The following is a 19,069-nucleotide window of genomic DNA, read 5'->3' on the forward strand; positions in this document are numbered from 1 at the left end:
TGTGGCCACGCAATTTTTGTGCGAACAAAGACCTGCGGCAAGAAGCAGTACTGCCCTCGAATATCAAGAGAACCTATATATATTCTCCATATATGCGACTCTTGCGCGGCGAGAATACTCATGAGCATGAGGGGAGATCTAAGATGTGTGAGATGCTGATACTAAGGGAGCCTCTTTTCCGGGATCATTTCATTGTGATCGGACTGGTGTTTTGGAGCCAGGAGCACATTCTTTTCTTTTCCTTGTTATCTTCGTTTCATGTCGAAACGGCATCTCCTCCCTGGCAGCTGTCCTTCTGGGTATACGACAGTTTCCGTGCAAATAACCCTTGGCTGAATATAGCTATTGAGCCTTAGCTTGTAGTTGAATTTCATCAGCTTACTCCATCTCGACATCCCACGCCCTCCATCAACAGCATCCCCTTCAACTCCCTGCAGTCCAGCCGTCGAAAGTGACTCATATCTCGGAAAAGAAACTCCAGACAAGCGAGACAACAACAGACTATCCAGGGACGATGCTTCGTGTTTTCCCGTCCCTCTCGCTCACTTCGCCTGCGACGCGATCAAATCACAAACCGCGACGCGAATCCTATTTAACCAAATCCGGCTACATGTCGCGAAACACGAACGACACGCGTTATCACGTGATGATACCTCCCACCCTTGGGCCGAAAAGGGAAATAAAGCTGAAGTCGCAGTTCTTGGTGGAAAGTCAACGAGGACGGTCAAGAGACATCATAGGTTCGATTGAGCAGACGGCCATCAGGTTTCCTGGCCAACATTATGGCTGCCTTGTCCTGAGACAGGGATGGCCGTGGCCCGTCCACGGCTGGCGGGAGAGATGGAAACATAATTACCAGGCCGACAATCTAGATATGGCCTCGAGGGGAGACGATGATGGGACATATAAGGACGCCATGAACCGACCATTTTGTCTCCTTCTCAGACTCCTCAGACTCCTTGATTCCATACCCAAGCCTATCCCAATCAGCCCTTGAGACTGCCACCAAAGTATCAATTGTTTTCATCCACTTTCATCATCATGTGTGATCAATGGAAGGCCCCAAATGAAGGGACTCCTTGCTGGATTGAGATCTTCGCCACCGACCTTGCCCGAGGTATGCTCACGTTCACTCACATTCTTTCTCCTTTGACCATTGCTTTAATTTCTATAACCCGACGTTGGAGCAAGGAGTATGGAGTATAGAGTACTGACAAGTCGATATAGCTGAAAAATTCTACTCGACTGTCTTTAATTGGACCTTCGACAAGGCCTGCCCTGGACGAACCGACGAGATCTCTGTCTTCCGCTTCCCTGACAAGTGTGTCGGAAGCCTTGGCGGTAGCATTTCCAAGATCAATCCAGGAGAGCACACCATCGGCCCAAAGACCATCAAGTTGTACCTCTATGTCAACGATCTAGAGAAAACTATGGAGGTGAGTACTCTGGCCTTACCTACCTTATAGAAAATCACCAGAGCCAGCCATTCTGATACCTATCCCATAGAAAATCGTTGCAAACGGAGGAAAGAAGTGTAGTGATGTGGTCGCCGAAGGAGAACACGGGGAAATCATGCATCTCCAAGACACAGAGGGAAATGGTATCGGCATTTATTCAACAAAGAAAAAATAATCAACCTACCGTACATGTGTCAGGATCGACATCAGTCTATGACTGGTTTGTTGTCTCTCTACAGAGTATATTCCGTACGAGTGTTTTTTTATTCGCTAAACTGGATATTGTGTTGTTTTCTCCAACAAATATTGCGTCCCCACGGGGCTGAGTTTTGATATCAGGCATCTTCACCAATTAACCCCTTTTTTTGCATGTACGTAACATAGCACAAAATTAATTGGACTTGGAGATAACATTGAGCCGTTAACGCCTTGCTCTCGGGTGAAATGTAACCCCGATTGGAGGCTCTTAACTCCATGCATGGAGGCCACTTTTTCAATACATAAAGCCCACCAGGGTTCGTTCGCTGTTCTGTTCGGGTATCATAATACCTTTTTTTGCAAACACGATGATACACGAAAATACATACAGTACAATACAAGCAATGGTAACTATCGGCATCTATCTCTTTGGACGAGAGCGACCGTCGCCCTTCTAGAACCAAAACCCCACCAATATCACAATATACTTGCCAACGGCCCGATGAGGGGACGCTTTGCATCATCAATCTGAGTGCAAGCACTCGATTTGCTCCATTTCCGAATACGAGAGCGATGGGAAATCCCACTCGTGAATCCTTGACGCTTGGCGGCACATCCTCAGTCCTCGGCCGTTTAACCGCTCCCAGCACCCGAGATATTGATGTGTTTATGCATCTAGATGTGCCGGTGGCAGAGTTTAACCTCAGTCGCAGCCGCTGTGGGAGAGAGAGCCGCGCCGAGCTAGGCCTTGTCGAGTTACGCCAAGGGGTTAATTATTAGCCTATGATGGAATCATCGACCATACCCCGTACCTCATGCATTATCTCATGATGGGCAATTGAATCAGTTGGCTGTGATGGTGGACCCGTCGACGGAGTACGCCTAATCTGAATCCTGATAGCAAACACCATCTCCAGCCAGAGTCATTTGACAATTCAATCGGCGTTTGGTGCCTTAACGTTTCGTTAAGCATATCCGCGGACCCTTAACCCTATCACTAGCATAAGGGCGCTTCATGTTTGCTGAGGAATCATTTCCAAAATATGGCGTGTGAATGGTGCTCAGATGCAGGTACTTACTTTATTCCAAGGAAACTTTGATAGCCGCTTTCCCGTACCCTGCGGCTGGCGGGCCCGAGCTGGCGCCGAACATTCAGAGTTTCAAGAGGAATTCAATCGGGAAGCACGGAGTATATAAAAAATTATATACGACGGGGTAGAGTGGGTTTATTCCACCAAGACCCAGAGGCCAGGCGCCGGGAAAAAAGAGCCGTGATCTGGAATGTGACACACAATGCCATGTGCTTGTGGTCCAAGAGTCGTGGTCCAGGGCCGGAGGTTATCGTGACTTTACTCCCGTCCTATGAGCAGGTTAGTGGATATCTCAATATTAATGCGTGGTTGATGATGGAGTTGGAAGTCGAACTTTCATCTTTTTTTTGATATCTGGTCTCGTGACCGACGGGATATCGGGACAATTTTGCCTCCGTTCCGATAGCTATCACGTGCTAACCTCCTCGGGCGCTTGGCAGAAACACGAAAAAGAGAAAAGCACGAAAAAAAAGCAACATATCCAAGAGTTTTACATCATAACCGGCTGAAATATCAATTCCCCAAGGGTAAAGTCTCTCGCTGCAGTATATGCAGTAGTACTTGCATATACAGCATAGTCTCATCTCCGAGGGTGTAACCTCCGTGGAACTAGTCATGGCAGCTGCACATGGAGATATCAGCCACTTGCTGCCTCTCAACTACAAGCGTCTGATAGCAACATGGCTTGAGGAGGACTGCCCAAGTTTCGACTACGGCGGCTTCGTTGTTGGCGAAGCGGAAGGCGAGGCGAGACTCCTGGGCAAAAGTAAGGTATGCTAACGTATAGTCTTCGGGGAGTGCCGTACTCCTATTATCCTGCTTTGCTATAGTGTTATGTTATGCATGCATTGTCTGTTGGTGATAAACCTATTATACCATGCGTTGGAGATTTGCTCCCTATTTTGAAACTTTTGACTTTTAAGGGACCAGCTGCGTGGAGTTTGCTATCTTGAGATATTGCATCATCAAGAAGATGAGATGGCTGATTTGACCCTCTTCCTCATATCAGGGAATAGTAGCTGGTGTTCCCTTTGTCAACGAAGTATTTGCCCAGCTGGGCTGCACGTATGTGACTTCCACCCTCTATTTTCGGACTCACTTCATGTTCCCAAAATATAGGGTAATAAAAATACTAATATTTTTCACTCAGCGTGGAATGGAATGTCAAGGAGGGAGATCGGATTGAGCCTGTCACTATCTGTGCCATTGTCCGGGGGCCCATGAGAAAGCTCCTCCTGGGCGAACGAGTGGCTTTGAATATCCTAGCGCGATGCTCTGGAATTGCGACGAAGTGATTACGTCTATCTACTTCTTGTATTATCATTATTCTAACAAATTACTGCAGAACATCAGCTCTCCTTACCATCCTCCGTGACCAGGGATGGAACGGTATATTGGCAGGCACCCGCAAGACAACACCGGGTTTCCGTATTGTCGAGAAATATGGTATTCTAGTTGGTGGTGCCGATCCTCACCGTCACGATCTAAGTTCCATGACGATGCTCAAGGATAACCATGTCTGGGCATGCCACAACAAGACGAAAGCCAACACGGAGGCCTCGGAGTCCGAAACCCCAAATGGTGATGTACTCGCCATCGCGAAAGCCATCCCAGCCGCGGTCCAAGCTGCTCGCGCAACCGCTGGTTTTTCTACCATGGTCGAAGTAGAATGCCGCAGCGTCGAGGAAGCACACGCTGCCATTGGTGCAGGTGCAAATGTTATCATGCTGGATAACTTTACTGGGGACGGAGTGCGGGCTGCGGCAAAGCAGCTGAAAGATGAGTGGGAGATGAAAGGGAAGCCATGGGGAAGTTTCCTAGTGGAGGTTAGTGGAGGGTTGAACGAAACGAATGCTGCAAACTTCGTGTGTGATGACGTGGATATCCTGTCAACAAGTAGTATTCACCAGGGAGTTGGGATCATCGATTTCTCATTGAAGGTATCCCTGAGATAGAACGCCAGCCAACCTAGCCATCTCTGTATATAGCTTCTAGGCGGAGGAGGGAATATTGAATGGGAAAAAAAAGTATAAATAGTAGCACAGAATTTACTATGCATATTAGCTAAATGGATATCAATTAAAACGCTAACCGCGAAGCATCAAAATATATATGACGTAAATGAGGAGATAATAGGAGGAAAACGGCGACAACGTCCAATCGCGAGACGCCCAACTACAACGATAAACGCCCAAAAAGGATACAAAAAGTACAATCATACCACAACCTCAACGCATAAACCTCCATCCTCATCAGTACCCGTGCCGTCATCTTCATCATCATCACCTTCACCATCGTAACTACCTGAACGTGTGCTAGGCCCTTCACTATGGCCGCGAGAATCAGGCTCATACCCATGGTCAATTACGACAACGTCAGCCCCACTAGACCTACTATCATCCGTCTCCCTATTTCGACTTTCCCTTTCATGGCTCTGATTTTCATGACGTCGTGACCTCTCTGGGGTGCGCGGGTTGCGATCAGGATTATCACAGGCGCCATCCCCTCCCATAGAGCTAGTAGCTCTGTTCATTCGCTCTCTCTCCAACGCAGCACGGAGCTTTTCGTTCTCTGCGTTACGCTCTGCAAGCCTCTCCCGGGCCCCAGAGCGGTCCAGCAGTCGTGCTTCTCGCTCTGCTTTCAGCCGTCGTTCCAGGTCACGGAGTCGTTGTATCCATCTATCCTGCGAGGCCTCACTGTTTGAAGATGGTTGATGTCCACTCACAGAGCTAGACGTAGTGTTATTAGGAGCAACGTCGGAGCTGCCCGGGTTATTGGCAAGTGTAGTGCTTGAGGAGAAGGGGGATGGTTGTGGGATGTTTGAAGAGCCGCGTGAAAGAGAGCTATTGCTTCTACCGGATCGTGTATTGGCAGGCGCGGGGCCTTGTTCCGACCCTGCACTGAATCTCGCAAGTGAGGACCCAACCGATCTTGAATTTGACATTTTCGATGGCTGCCCTCGTGCAGACCCATCATTAGCGATCTTAACCCGAGAGTGGGATTGTAGAAGGTTGAGCTCAGCTTTGAGCAACCTATTTTCCCCCTTTAGTTTTGACAGTTCGGCATTTGTGCTCGTGGACGTTATGGTTGGACGCCTATTGTTTTGCATCTGCCGCACCATATCTTCCAGGCGATCAAGTTTCTTGACTCGGAGACTCAGGTTGTTCTCTAGTCCCTGATATTCTTTCATCAGGTTACGCTCCACAGTCCTAACTCGCGACTTGAACCCGTTTATCGAATTTTCCACTGTCTTGACAGCTAGGAGCAAATTCTTGCTGAACCCTGGCCAGAATAGCATGTTCCCGATAACCTCCTGGCTGGGTAGATTGCCGTTAATAAGACTGTTTGAATGTGACCAGTCGGGCCCGCACATTGTGGATAGTCTCTTCCACAAAGTGAGAAACATCACATTCCGTTCATTCAACTGGTCCCTATACTGTTGCTCAAGATTATTGAACCGTTTCCGATCTTGGTTCCGAGCGCCCTCCAGATCAGTTATACGTGAATTGTTTTGCACGATGGTTCGAGAAGCTTGGTGGTGAGATTTTAAGGACTGCTCAAACGAATGTTTATCGGCACGACGAGCTTGCCTTTCGCGTTCAAGAAGGTCGGCTAATTTCTGTGTCTCAAGCCCATGGCTCTCGAGGAGCCCGTCCCGGTTCCGAAGGAGTGCTTCCTTTTCATCAAGCTTGGTGCGAATGCTTTCTAGCTCGAGTGATGTCGTCTCTAGTTCTTTCTGTAGCTTGGTAATTGACATGAGAAGACTCGAGCGGGTACCGTTGAGATCACCAAGTGCCTCGCGCAAGCTGCTTTCTAGTTCCATCAAACGATCTTTCCACATGGATGCCTCAACCTCTCGAGAAGAGAGGTTCTTCTTGAGTTTCCGGATTTCTTCCTTGGATGCTGTCGATTCGCGGTTGAGATCATCTATAATTCGCTGTACCTCTTGCTTCTCCTTGCTGCCTACAACCTCGCGTTGGTATCTCTCATCAGCTAGCTGCCTGTCAAGCTCGTTTGACTTTTCCTTTTCGCTCTGGAAGCTGGTCTGGGTAAACCTCAGTTCGGACTCCAGGTCGCCTATCTTGATCTTGTCGCCATCTTGTTCTTCTCGCAAGAACGCAATTTCATTTTGACTTGATTCTTGTTGAACGGTTAGTCGCTGGATTTTATTATTGGCCTCACTCAAGCTCCTCTCCATCGCCTCGATCTCCTGGTTAACATAGTCCAACTCTTGCTGCACGGCTTTGTATTTGAGGAGATTGCTCTGCGCATCTTCTTCGAGCCTGGAAATTCCCTCGTTAGCAGACCTGACCTCTGCCTGGAGAGCATCTAGGTTCTCCTGCTGGGATCGAACTTCTAGTTCCAACCGATGGCAATCTTCGTGCTTGATATCGAGTTCTTCTCCCATGGCATCAAGCTCTTCTTGCGCTTCTGCCTTGAGGTCTTGTAAGTCTGCCTCTCGTGCTTCTATCGCCTGAAGAGCACGGTCCCGTTGCACCTGGATATCTCGCAAGTCCTCGCCTAGCCGGTCTAATTCTGCCTGATATTCTCGTTCCATAGCTCCAAGTTCGTTTGCGTATTCGTCCAACTGACTGCGTAGGCCTTGGTTGTCCAGTTTGAGAGCCGAGACTTGATCCCGAAGTTCGCCATTCTTATTTTCCAGGTTGTCACGATCGTTGTCACTCGCTTGTGACATAGCTCTAGACTGCGCCCTCGAAGCAGAACGTTCGAATATGCTATCACCAGCGATCGACCGGCCTTCATTGCGCCGTTCGATCTTCAAATCTTCAATTTCTTGGTAAAGCTTTTCCTTCTCACGATTTCTAGACGTTAGCATCGAAGTTTGAGCACTCACTTCTCGTCGAAGCTCGGTATTCTCCTGTTTCAGCAGCTCTAGCTCTCTGGTAAGACTAGACTGTCCGAAGCCGCGACTGCCTTCGTAGTCTGAACTAACATGCGATAAGGTAGAGTTGCCCTTGCGGTGGCGTGGGTCTCGACATTGGTGGAAAGATATGTCGTTCTCGAGTTGGAGAATCTGGCCGCGAAGACGTTTGTTTTCCTCCTCACTTTGCTCTCGTGCAGCAGTTTCGGCGTCCAATATGTCTTTCCACATATCCTAAAAAAAGGCATAAGTATTACAACCAACAGTGACGAAAGAAATTGATGGAGTATGGGGGTGAAGCGAAACCCACCCGTTCTTCTCGAGCACCGGAATCTGATATCCCGCTTCTCCCATCTCCCAAGGCCTTCACCATTTCTGCTAACTTCCTCTTCTCACTTTCTCTGGTGATATTCTCGGCTCTTAGTCTCTCGATCTCCACCTCGTACGTCTCGATCCGCTCACGTAGATATAAGAATTCTTCCTCGTCTATTGTCCTCTTCCCTGCCTCGGACGTCTGCTCATCTTTGTTCTCGTCAGCAGGGTCAGCTTTCTCCTTTAGTTGCCTCTCAAGTTCACGGATAATCCTCCTCAGCGCTTGATTGTCCTTTTGCGCTTTGATTTTATCTGACTTTAGTTCAACGTTCTCGGATATCATCTCCTTGATACCGTCTTCCGACCGTTTGTTCAATGCCTGGTTTAGGAAGTGAATACGCATCTTCAGGTCGAAATTCTCCTTGGACAGTCGATCGATCGTGCTACTCTGTTCTTTCAGAGTCATGTTCTTTCCTCGCCCAAAGCCTGGGGTACGGCTTCCAGACCGTTTATCAGGCGACGGGCCCAAGCTCTCCTGGTATTTCCTCACGGTACTGGGGGCAGGGAGATTCTGGATCTGTGTAAGGACTGTTCCAGGGGGAGAAGAAGGATCTATAGCTTTGCTCTTTGGGGTCGTGGGAGCTACATCATCACCCTGTTTGACGGTGGTTCCTGGAGAAACCGGTCGTTGAGAGGCTGACTCCTCTTCATCTAGGGTATGGAGGCTCAGCTCAGAGACTCCGCTGAACACCCGTCGTTCATAGGGGTGATCATCACTCAAGTTTGAAACGCCGGATGCCATGCTTCCCAAACTAATGGACCTCGACAGGTCCATCTTGGGCCGCCCATGGCTTTGCGGCGCCCTATCATTATTTGATGGGAGGGCACCACCGGATTGTAAAGCATAGTCCATTCCCATCGTAGCATCGCTTAAAGCACCATCTGTATTGGCCGTGGTAATCGAAGAGGTTGACAAGCGGTGCGACGATTGACGGCTAACCAGAAATTTCGGCCTTGTCCGCTGTTGATTAATGATTGAATCTGTAGTTCCCTGCATGCCACTCGTTTGATTGGCGTCACTGTCGACCGTGTCACCGTCTTGGAGAGATCGCGAGGGCGGGGGAGACTGGATACGGAGCTGTGAGCGGCTCTTGCGCGGCGTAGTCTCTAAATCCCCATCCTGCTCTGTATATGATGTCTCGTCTTGGTATGTGTGTTCTTGTCCGCGTTCCTCTGGCCCCATGGATTCGCCATACTTTCCCGATCTGCTGCTCGCCGCAGACAGTACTCTCGATATCGTCCTTGCAGCAGCGGCCGCCGTTGGAGGAGACGATATGGTCTCCAGGGAAGAAGTGTTGACCCCGACCAAGCTGTCTCCTTCCAGCGTCTGTCTCCCGTCTTCTATCAGCGAAGGCTCCAGGTCCGCCGCCCGAAGCGGCGCAGGGGTCTTATACTCGTCCAAAGGCGGTTCTGGAGACGTAAACAGACTCCGGCCTTTGTTTTCTTTTCCCTCCGCCTTTCGCGGAGTCCCGGGTGCGTCCACTCCAACCAAGTATGTATCGTCCACCCCGGTCGTAGTCCCGCCAACCTGAAGTGTCGACGGTTCCGGAAGAAAACTAGACTCCATATCCATCAATTTCCGGTGCATCTCGCGTTCTTCATTCATCGTGCGGTTCAAACTGGCGTCGTGGTCATCATGGGCAGGGCCAGCAAGATGCGAGTCATCACGGGCATATTCGTCTGCGTAGTCGTGGGTGCTATCCTCGTTCAAGTCATCATCGTCGCCGTCGTGAGTAGGGAGAGGCGGCAGCAAGCTGCTCGAGTCGTAGTTCTGTTCTTCTGTGTCCTGAGGCTGCAGCGAGAGAGAAATGGTCGGTGGTGAGGAAGGCGGCAGCGGGAGCTGGGATTCGAGAGACTCTGGCATCGTTGCTGGTCGAGATATACGAGGGTGTCCCAGCTAGAATTATCCCCTCTGCTGTCTGTATCGGCTCGTCTTTCGCATCAAGTTCGGCTCTTCAGTTGATGTTTCTCGCGTGTTGATCTGGTTACTGGAGACAGCGCATCGCCAACAAACAAACAACCCAGTTCGGCGCGTGAGACGGACCAGACAGCTTCTCATACACAGCAGAGAATGCGCAGACGGCTCTGGTAGAATCTGCCTGTCGGACCAAGGGCCTGTCGCAGCTGGGATCCTATGTGGCAGTTGGTTGTTTTCTAATTTTGTTTTCGTCCCAGATACTCTGAACTAGTTTTTGGGGCTGCATCTAAACTCTGCGCCTAGCGGCCATGCAAGGGGCTGATATTCCAGGAACCAGGCCAGGGACCGGTTTCTATAGAGTGAGTCGGCAGGTAAAACGTATCCTCATAAGCTCATTTCATGTCAAGCATACTATATGTACAGGGCTTTAAACACGGCCATCCAGAAATGGATTGTAAAATATATACAGAACAAGAAGAAACTCCAGAACTGTAAAGATAACAAAAGGGAAGCAAGTCGCTTGGACTATTAACACACCTAAACGAAACGCTGCGTGATAAGCCGTCATGGGAGAAACAGTATTAAAAGGGAAACTAGGACAATCATAATGGTGGATTAAAAAGCAGAGGGTAGCATAGGAGACGAAGGAAGTTAGTTGATAAAGGGGAATAAAAAAAATAAAAAAAATAAAAAGGTCTAGTAAAAGGATCGGAGAGAAATGTTGAGTATGCTATTTCTGCCATCTCAGACGGCAAGATGGTCCGGGTTTCCAGCGTTCGATTCGGCCTCCTTTGTGGCAGCAGCGTCGGCCAGGTAGAACCTCTCCCTCTGCGTCTCTGCCCACACGAGGCTGTCGATATACGTGCGGAACTTGACAATCTCGCGTAAGAGATAAGAAGACTTGCGCTCCCAATTATGCAGCGCCTTGGAATAATTCGCGTGTCTCGGCGTAAAGGCCAACATGACTGCGCCGCGGAGCTCGTTGTGGCGCTGGAGTTCCTGCTCGACATGCTTCACGTAGCTGCGGAGGGTTTCGAGCTGCTCAGATTCGGATGACGTGGAAGCCATCATGCTTTGCTGTGGAGGTCGCCAGTCGCTGAGCACGATCCGGTCGGCTGGGAGGCGCGGGCGGACCCCCTGTTGGTCCAGAGAGCTGCGGATGGAGCTTTGCAGACTCGGTCGGGGAGCAGGTGCCGAGGAGCTCGTCGATGGAGCGCTGGTCGGGATATTAGAGTCGTCGATACTAGTAGTTGCGGTGTTGATGACAGCGTCACTCCAGCCGTATTCAATATTGCTGACGGCGCCGAATAGGGGTCCTTTAGAAAGACGCGCGCTCCAGTAGTTTGCGGTGGAGACAAATTCCTTCACAATATCTGCTGTGCCCACTTGGAATAAGTGTACAGCGCCGGTGGGCAGACTGAGAGCCCATACGTGAGGGCGGGATTTCGAATATCCTGGAGCGGGAAGGGCACTGGCAATGGTATGTCGAAGAAGGAACTTCCAGGTTTCATCTGCGTTTTCCATCCAGTTGCCGCCTCCAACCACGATGCCTCCATTCTGGCGTTGTTTGGGCTTCAAACGCGTGGACTTGTTATTTGAATTGAATGAGAACAGGCGCATCCAACCACGTTGGATCACGGCAAAGGTCTCGTTCCAGTTTCTATCCTTTGCACGCTTGTCGATCGAGTCAAGATGGTGTTTGTGTTTCAAACTACCTTCCTTTGCCCATGGAGCACCTGCAAGTTCAAGAGACTCGTCTTCTAAAACCATTGCAACACGCGCCGGGTCTTCTGAAGGTGCTATCGAATGAGACGAGTCTTCACGGATGATTGCATGGCTAAGAGCGTTTGCAAATCCGATCGATTGCTGATAGTCACCTCGGGGGTATTCGGACCCTAGAGAGTCAACTGATAACGATGTCAATGTCTTCCCCAGTGAATTTTTGCTCCAGGTGCTAGATCCAGACGGTGACCAGACTGATGACTGGTCGTCCAAACTTGTACGACTCGAGCCCATTGCTGATGGTGGGTAAAGACGTGGGCGGGACCTAGGTTTCGAGGACCATCGAGCGGTGTTTAGGCGGTTCTCGGCACCACGTCCCCGATATATATCTCCTGTACCTGCCCTGCTGATCGTGCTTGGAGTTCTTCGAAGCATATTGGAAGTAAGTGTAAGGAATCCACCAGAAGATGGAATGTTCTCTTCACTTTCTACAGTAACACCTCTAAGCGGGAGTTTCTGTTTCTGAATCGAGGTATAAAAGTCTTTGAGGACAGCCTCCATTTGGGCCTCCCATGCTTTCATGGTCCCGTTAAACGGAGTCGACACAAGCGGACCAGCCAGAGCTGCATGTCCATGGCCTGTATCGAGGTACGAGGCGCGGCTTGAGAGTCGAGGGGGTGGCATGGTGGGGGTTTCGATGGTTGGAATATCCATAGTAGTCAATTCTTCAGGTTTCTCTGTACTAGTAGGAGACTGGCTGTGCTGTTTTTCCAGAGTGAGCTTAGGAGGTTTAGACAAACATGACCTTTCGGGTTCTGCCGCCTGGTTGCTCTGAGGTCTTGATGGTAGTGGTGCTTTGAAGGCTTCTGGGGCAGCTTCCGCCACGACTCGTTGGATGGTAGGGATAGTATTTCGAATGAACTGTGGCTTGGTCATCTTTTGTTCAATATCTGCAAGATGGAGATCGGTATTAAGCAATAGTAGGGAGTAGCATATGGTGTGGACGACATCTGTAAAATTTAGTTAGTCTCTGAACATAGCATTCCCATGCGATAAGGGGTGAAAACATACCTGATGCTTTGAAGCCATGGTTGGGGTTACAGTCACACCATCTCAACGAGAATGCATCCAGCACTCTATCCACCTGCTGTGCCTCGCCCTTCAATACAATCTTAGAACATAAACTCCTTAGAGATACAAGGATATTCATGTCAGACCAATCAAAGAGGTCCATATAAGCCCTTCGAAGTGGTCCCCTGTTGGGCGTTCCAAGCCAAGCGGCTGTATACCGCCCAGCAACCATCTCCTCATCTAGATGATCAAAGAGTTTCTGAGCCTGCTGTCTATCTTCAGGGCTAGGCATGTTTTCATCAATACTCGCAAGGCCGTCCTCGATGGTATCTACACTGCTCTGTGGTGGTGCAGTTGTAGAACTGCCCCAAATAAGGTTTTCGTCACTGCCAGGATGAATAGGTGTACTTTGAGCAGTGTGATAGTGAGATGCGTTCGAAGTTGAGGTTGATATCCGAGGTGATTTGTCTTTATTTTCCGTGGAGAATATGGATCTTCCGGATGTGTCAATATGGAGTCCAGGTTGTTTTTGTCGGGAATGGCTGGCATCAAAATCATTTGGACTGGCCGGGGCCGATGTTTGTAGACTCCTCTTTGACGGCACCGGAGAAACAGCGGGGTCAAGTAAGGAGCTAGGCTTCGATTCGCGGGGTGTTTGCGGTTGGGATTTCCCGCCATTTGCACGATCAGAAAGGACGGGTTCGCGCTTAGGTTTGAGAGTAGAGTTATATGAATTTTGCGTCGAGGCGTCAGGACTGGTGCGCGGTCTACGCAATTTTTTGTCCTCTGCAAGTTTCGCGCCTAGTCCCTCGTTCCCACTGCTGTCTGCTAGGAATGAACTATCAAAGTCGTTAGTTTTACTGTTTGAACGGCTGCTAGATTTCGTTCCACTCGCTCCACCCATCGTGCGGGCAGGAGATTGAGGTCTGGACAAATGACTAGGCCGCTGGAGCTTCCTAGTAGTTTTAGGCTTGGATCCCGTGAGTTGAAGGTAATCTCTTCCAACGGGGGATTCGGCATCAGAGTCGTCAGTTTCCTGCTGGTCGCGTGGCTTGCCGCCTTTGTAGTAAACATCCGGCGAGTCCATGTCTGAGAGATACGGTTTCATAGCCTTACTGAGGCTGTCGGTGCGAAGAGATTCGGGAGCTGTGTTGATTTTCATTTTCTCGGTCCTCATAGGGTCTGCTTTGGACGTCTCTGTGGAGCTGAGGTTGGAGTGTGGGAGCAGGAGGGGCGGCGGGACATTGTCAATGACGGATTTCTTGCGTCGGCGGAAGAAAGATGACGGCTTCTTCGTCACGGCTGGTGGGTTCTCGCGGCCGGCATTATTGGCGGCTGATGACGAGTCCTTTTGGGGTTGTTTGGCGGTCTTCGGGTTATTTGAAACGTTATCGTATCTTGAGGGCTCGGAACTCTCGACATCCCGTGAGGAGTGAGGGCTCATTTCCGACTGTGAGGGGGAGGATTGCTTTGAAGAGCCGAAGACTCGTCTGAAGAATCCCTGGCGCTCCTTTGCCGGGGGTGTGCTAATGTTCTCAAGGGGGAAAGTATTAGGATGTAACTGCTTGGTACGGGCAATGGTAGGGCTGGGGGCCGTTGTCTGGGCTAAAGAGGGCACGGGAGGGATGGCATTTTGAACGTCTCCAAAATATTTATTATACTCGTCATTTCGACCCCGGATGGTAGAAGTGCCCAGCGTATCACTCTTATTTTTCCTAGAGTACATGCTTCGCGCGGACTTTGCACTGTTCTTGCGGACCAGGGCCGGGGCTCGGGAGGAGGAGCCTGGGGGAGTGGGAGTATGAAGGTTGCTGGCATGGTCAATCATGGTGGGAGGAGAGTGGTTTCTCCTGGGTCCCGCTGGGACCGTCGGAGTCGGTGCAGCGTTCATATCATCGTACTGCATCATGGTATCACGGTGACCAAAAGGTGGATCTCTCCCATTGGCTCGTGACGGGAAGGTCGAACCGTAGTCGAAGCTGGCCGATCTTCGTGCTCCGTAGATTGAAGTCGTTGCGAGCATCTCGTTTAGATCAACGCTCGAGCCCGTGCTGCCGGTGCTGTCTCTCCTTACAAAGCGAGGGGTTGTCCGACTTTGGGCGATGCGGTCATTGGAGCAGACAGCTCGCTGTGAATCGTACACTTTACTCCTGTAGCTCAGCCGTTCTCCTCCTTCGGGCCCACCATCGACGTGACGGATCGTGGGCTGCTTGTTCGGATTGCTGTTGCTGCGATATCCTCTGCCGTTCGATCCGTGGTGATGGCCGTCCTTGTGAGTGTACGGCTCGACGTCTGACGAGACCGACGACGAGAGGGTGTGAGACCGATACCGGTTATTACTGCTGGGCGGGTGATAGCGAGGATAGTTGTTAGAGAATGATTCCTGCTGCTGGTGCGGCGAGTCGTAAGGGAGGCTGTCGTCGAAGGCACAATTGGCTGCGTCTGGGGCGGAGAACCGGTCGAGAGACAGCAGCATATTATCTACGACCGACGAGCGCACGCCGTGAGCAGGATTCAACGACAGGTCGTGTGGATCCCGCTCGTCTTCATCGGCAGAGTCCACATCGCGAGTGTCATTATGGTCAATTGGTGTGAGGTCGTCGAGAAACGTTTCAGGAAAGGAGGGTCGGGCGAGCTGGCGGCCTTTGGTCGAAACCGACTCGCCGCCGATGCGGTACCGGGGAGGCGTCTGCGGGCGGTGATCAGGAATTCGAGAGGCCCGAGACGGGTTCCGGTAGGAAGAGGACATGATGTCTGACGGGACGGGGATCTGGCTCGTCTTTCGTCCAGATCAGAAACAAGGGAGGACAGTTTTACGGGTTGGCGAGTATAGGATCAGGTGCCATTGGCGAGACGCAGGGAGGCTCGGTGCATATCTCCAGACAGCGCAGAGGTGAAAGAACCGAGCCAGCAGACGGGCAACCGCAGCGAGAACAAGGACGACAGGCCAGGGCTCAAAGAACGCAGCGCATGCAGGGAAACACGGCGTGTGAAATAAGGCCCCCTTCGACGGTCTGATATGGTGAGAAAACGCAGCCGGGTGGAGCGAGAACGGGGGTGCGAAGACGCAAAGCGTAAAGCGTAAAGCGTAAGAGGCGAACACTCTCCAGCGTAGCGCGATCCTGGCCGCGCAAGGATGGCGAGGGGGACGACAGAGATGGGCGTTGGGCGTTGGGATGCGATGTCGTTAGATGAAGTTTTTAATATAAAACCGATCGCAGTTGGAGGTTAGGTCCCAGGGGGGCAGGTATCCGTATTACCGGCCAACGGGTGTCATTTTGCCCACTTCGGGCTAGCGTGGCTGTCGTTCTGGCCTATCAATCTTACATGGCGTATGGGCGTTACGTGACGTTTCTTATGTTTTTCGGTTTTCTTTTTTTTTTTTTTCGCTGCTCGACAAGGAACATGGAACATGGAACATGGAGCAGGGCATGGAAGGGAGATGGAAGTCCAGGGGGAGACGCTCGCATGCACCGCGACGGGGCTCGATCCAACAGGCGGCTGGACGAGCTGATTCGTGGCAGCAGCACCGATGGGCCGGCGAGAACAGCACATCGTCGTATATACATCGGGATGGTGCATGATCTCGTCTCCTTGAGATATGCAGTTGTTGTACTCTACGTCGATCGACCGTCACTATCCTTCTATCGTTGGCATTCTGGTCATGGCTGCAGCTGTCGGGATCAGGTCAAGGACGCATTCCCAGGCGAACATGCATGTCCAGTTGAGATCAGCCTGCTGGCATTCTGTACGGCCGAGTTATACCATGGCAACTGTCAGGGGCACTGCTGGCGTCAACAGCATGATGTACGAGCATGTTCAGGTCCATCCTTATGCTCCGTAACAAGAACACTCTCGTTGGTCGCTTTCATACTCTAGAGTCTGGTAAGCGACGGCTCATAATAGTCTAGGAATGGGACAACGACAAGGTCATAGTCCCTATCTCCATGTACTCCGTAGAAGCTCTGCATTATCATCAGCTATAGGACGTTTCATGTTGACCGCCTATTCGAAGCCGGACTCCCGCCAGTGATCAGTTCCTAACTTAACGTATCTCACCACTCGATGACCGCCACCACTCGATGACCACCCCAACAAAAATCTTCATCTCGACAACCACCTATCTTTAACCACCCACAACATACCTAATGAAGAAGCAATTGCTTGTACGATTAAAGATTTGAAATCACAGGACGTCCCTAATTATACATAAATAGCCAGAAAGTGGAAAATTGATTAGAGGACTCTTACGCGTTAATATTTAGGCAAAATAGTATCTAATAAGGAAGCTATCTTAACTTATTATAAAAAGTTAATAGATACTTAAGAGGAAGTCCTTTTATAGTATATTAAATGTTTATTAAATAGAGGCCTATCTCCTATACCTCAAATCATTATAAATCTTATTCTAGAGCTCACTAAATAGCTAGTTGGCATTAATTAGGTATCTTAATTTTATAAAAGGCATTAGGCCTAGATAATATTAAGATATCTTTAAATAATTAATTAATATAGGTATATTATAGATAACTCTACCTATTTTAAGTATTTCTACAATCTTATAAGTATATAAATATTTATTATTTATTAGATATCTTGTTACTAATACCCTCTTCTTTAGCTAGGGAAGGTAGTTAATAAATATAATATTACTCCTAGTAATATCTATAACTTTAATAAGAAAGGCTTCCTAATTAGGCTTAGATATATAGTAAAACGCATAGTCCCTATCTATTTGCTAAAGAATAAGAGGATAACTACTATTTATAATAGAAATAGAGAATTTATCTCTCTACTTACTACTATCTCTATAGATAGGGAAAGGATTCCTCCTACACTTATTTATAAGGGAGAAGAAGATCTATAAGACACCTAGTTAGATAACTACTCCCTAAAGGAATAAACTATATATTTTATAGTATTACTAAATAGTTAGAGCTCTAATAATTATAGCCTAAAGTGGTTAAAGAAAGTCTTTAATAAATATATAAAGATAAAGGCTAGTAGGGTAAAGAGGCTCCTTATCCTTAATGGGCACTTGTCACAAGCTGACGGCGCTCCTTGATTACCTAAAGGTAATCAGAGGTTCACACCTGCCGTAAGACAGAAGGTACAAAGGTCTTAGGGAAAGCTTGGGTTAGAAGTGAGTCATTATAGGAGACAGCTTGGTACTAGGGTGAGATAGAATACTATAGCAAGACTATCCCTCAATTCTAAGTGTGGCTTTAGTTAGTGCCTGGGTCAGATGAAGGCTAAAGGTCCTTATAAGTAGTAAAGACAAAGTTGACCTGTATCAATGGGCAAAGAGGTATTTAGTAAATATAGTATAAGATAACTGGAATGGTGCTTTATATTGAGTAGTATAGTAAAACTATAGCTGGTTTGATCGCGAGTATAAGACTCTTGATCCTAAGGAAATGAGCGTCTTTATATACATGGTATATCTGGTCCCTTCCTCCTGATTCTTCTCAGGTCCCGTCGTGGACCTGATGTCCCGGTCCCTTCGTGGACCTTTCATGTTCGGTCCCATAGGGACCTGTCCCTGGTCTTGGCATCTGGGACCTGTCCTTATGGTCACGTGATGTGTAGTTATTCCGTCCCGGAATCTTGTTGTCCAATGAGTGTATATCCTGAGGCTGCGCCGCAGGTGGTCTGTAACACTAAGAAGGCCAAAAAGGCCTAAATCAACGCCCCGAGCCCTATCTTACCTTCTAAATTAGGAAAGAAGAAGAAGTCACCCACAAAGGTGGCTCTAATCGATCCTGTCCCTTTATTACCCAATTTCTTATCCCATGGTAGAGAAACACGTTCTGGCCGAACTATTAAGCCTAACACTCATTTATTTTCCTAATCTAACTAATTAATATATAAACTAGAGCTCTACTATCATTATTTAATATCTAATTTAATTTGTTATTCGCGTTGTTGTGGATATATTAATACATGTAGGGGGGGTGGTGATATCGGTGTTTATTTTGATGGGTGGTCATCGAGTGGTGGCGGTCACCGAGTGGTGAGATACGTTATAGCCAGGTAAGTTCCCCTGATATCCAGGACAACTAGATCTCCAAATCCTCCAGAGCAAGACGCTTGACATCTGTCTTACCTGCTGCCGCGTTTGGTTTGACTAGGAGGCCACTTGCAGGCGGAGTCTAAGTGGTAGCGGAGACATAAAAGAAATATGAAGTAGAGGAAAGCATAGTCATGTTCCTATCCGTGTGATAGATGCAGTCAACACTCACTGGATATTTCCATACCTGGCGAAGTGAATGACCTCGCCTATCGAACGATCCGATATACAGCCTTTATCGCATGCTTAGTATTTCTCGAGTCGCTGTACGGAGTATATGTTTTATGC

The 19,069-nt window shown here is 49.1% G+C and overlaps 4 protein-coding genes across 4 annotated transcripts; 2 read left to right on the forward strand and 2 right to left on the reverse strand.

Moving 5' to 3' along the window:
* Nucleotides 1–1,041: 1,041 nt before the first annotated feature.
* On the forward strand, nucleotides 1,042–1,632 carry GIQ15_06860 (uncharacterized protein; the record flags this gene model as incomplete). The annotated part of the gene is made up of 3 exons (XM_033554277.1): nucleotides 1,042–1,117; nucleotides 1,228–1,436; nucleotides 1,507–1,632. 3 exons carry the CDS (start codon nucleotides 1,042–1,044, stop codon nucleotides 1,630–1,632), a joined length of 411 nt encoding a protein of 136 aa, XP_033403792.1.
* Nucleotides 1,633–3,361: 1,729 nt separating this feature from the next.
* On the forward strand, nucleotides 3,362–4,701 carry GIQ15_06861 (nicotinate-nucleotide pyrophosphorylase; the record flags this gene model as incomplete). The annotated part of the gene is made up of 4 exons (XM_033554278.1): nucleotides 3,362–3,517; nucleotides 3,756–3,811; nucleotides 3,897–4,037; nucleotides 4,092–4,701. 4 exons carry the CDS (start codon nucleotides 3,362–3,364, stop codon nucleotides 4,699–4,701), a joined length of 963 nt encoding a protein of 320 aa, XP_033403793.1.
* A 260-nt stretch (nucleotides 4,702–4,961) lies between these two features.
* On the reverse strand, nucleotides 4,962–9,864 carry GIQ15_06862 (anucleate primary sterigmata protein B; the record flags this gene model as incomplete). Its single annotated transcript, XM_033554279.1, has 2 exons — nucleotides 4,962–7,862; nucleotides 7,939–9,864. 2 exons carry the CDS (start codon nucleotides 9,862–9,864, stop codon nucleotides 4,962–4,964), a joined length of 4,827 nt encoding a protein of 1,608 aa, XP_033403794.1.
* Nucleotides 9,865–10,662: 798 nt separating this feature from the next.
* On the reverse strand, nucleotides 10,663–15,460 carry GIQ15_06863 (uncharacterized protein; the record flags this gene model as incomplete). The annotated part of the gene is made up of 2 exons (XM_033554280.1): nucleotides 10,663–12,650; nucleotides 12,712–15,460. The coding sequence occupies 2 exons, from the start codon at nucleotides 15,458–15,460 to the stop codon at nucleotides 10,663–10,665; spliced, it is 4,737 nt and encodes a 1,578-aa protein (XP_033403795.1).
* Between the last annotated feature and the right edge of the window lie 3,609 nt (nucleotides 15,461–19,069).

This window comes from Arthroderma uncinatum, assembly GCF_011692745.1.
Source record: "Arthroderma uncinatum strain CBS 119779 chromosome Unknown scaffold5, whole genome shotgun sequence".
In the NCBI taxonomy this organism is placed as follows: domain Eukaryota; kingdom Fungi; phylum Ascomycota; class Eurotiomycetes; order Onygenales; family Arthrodermataceae; genus Arthroderma; species Arthroderma uncinatum.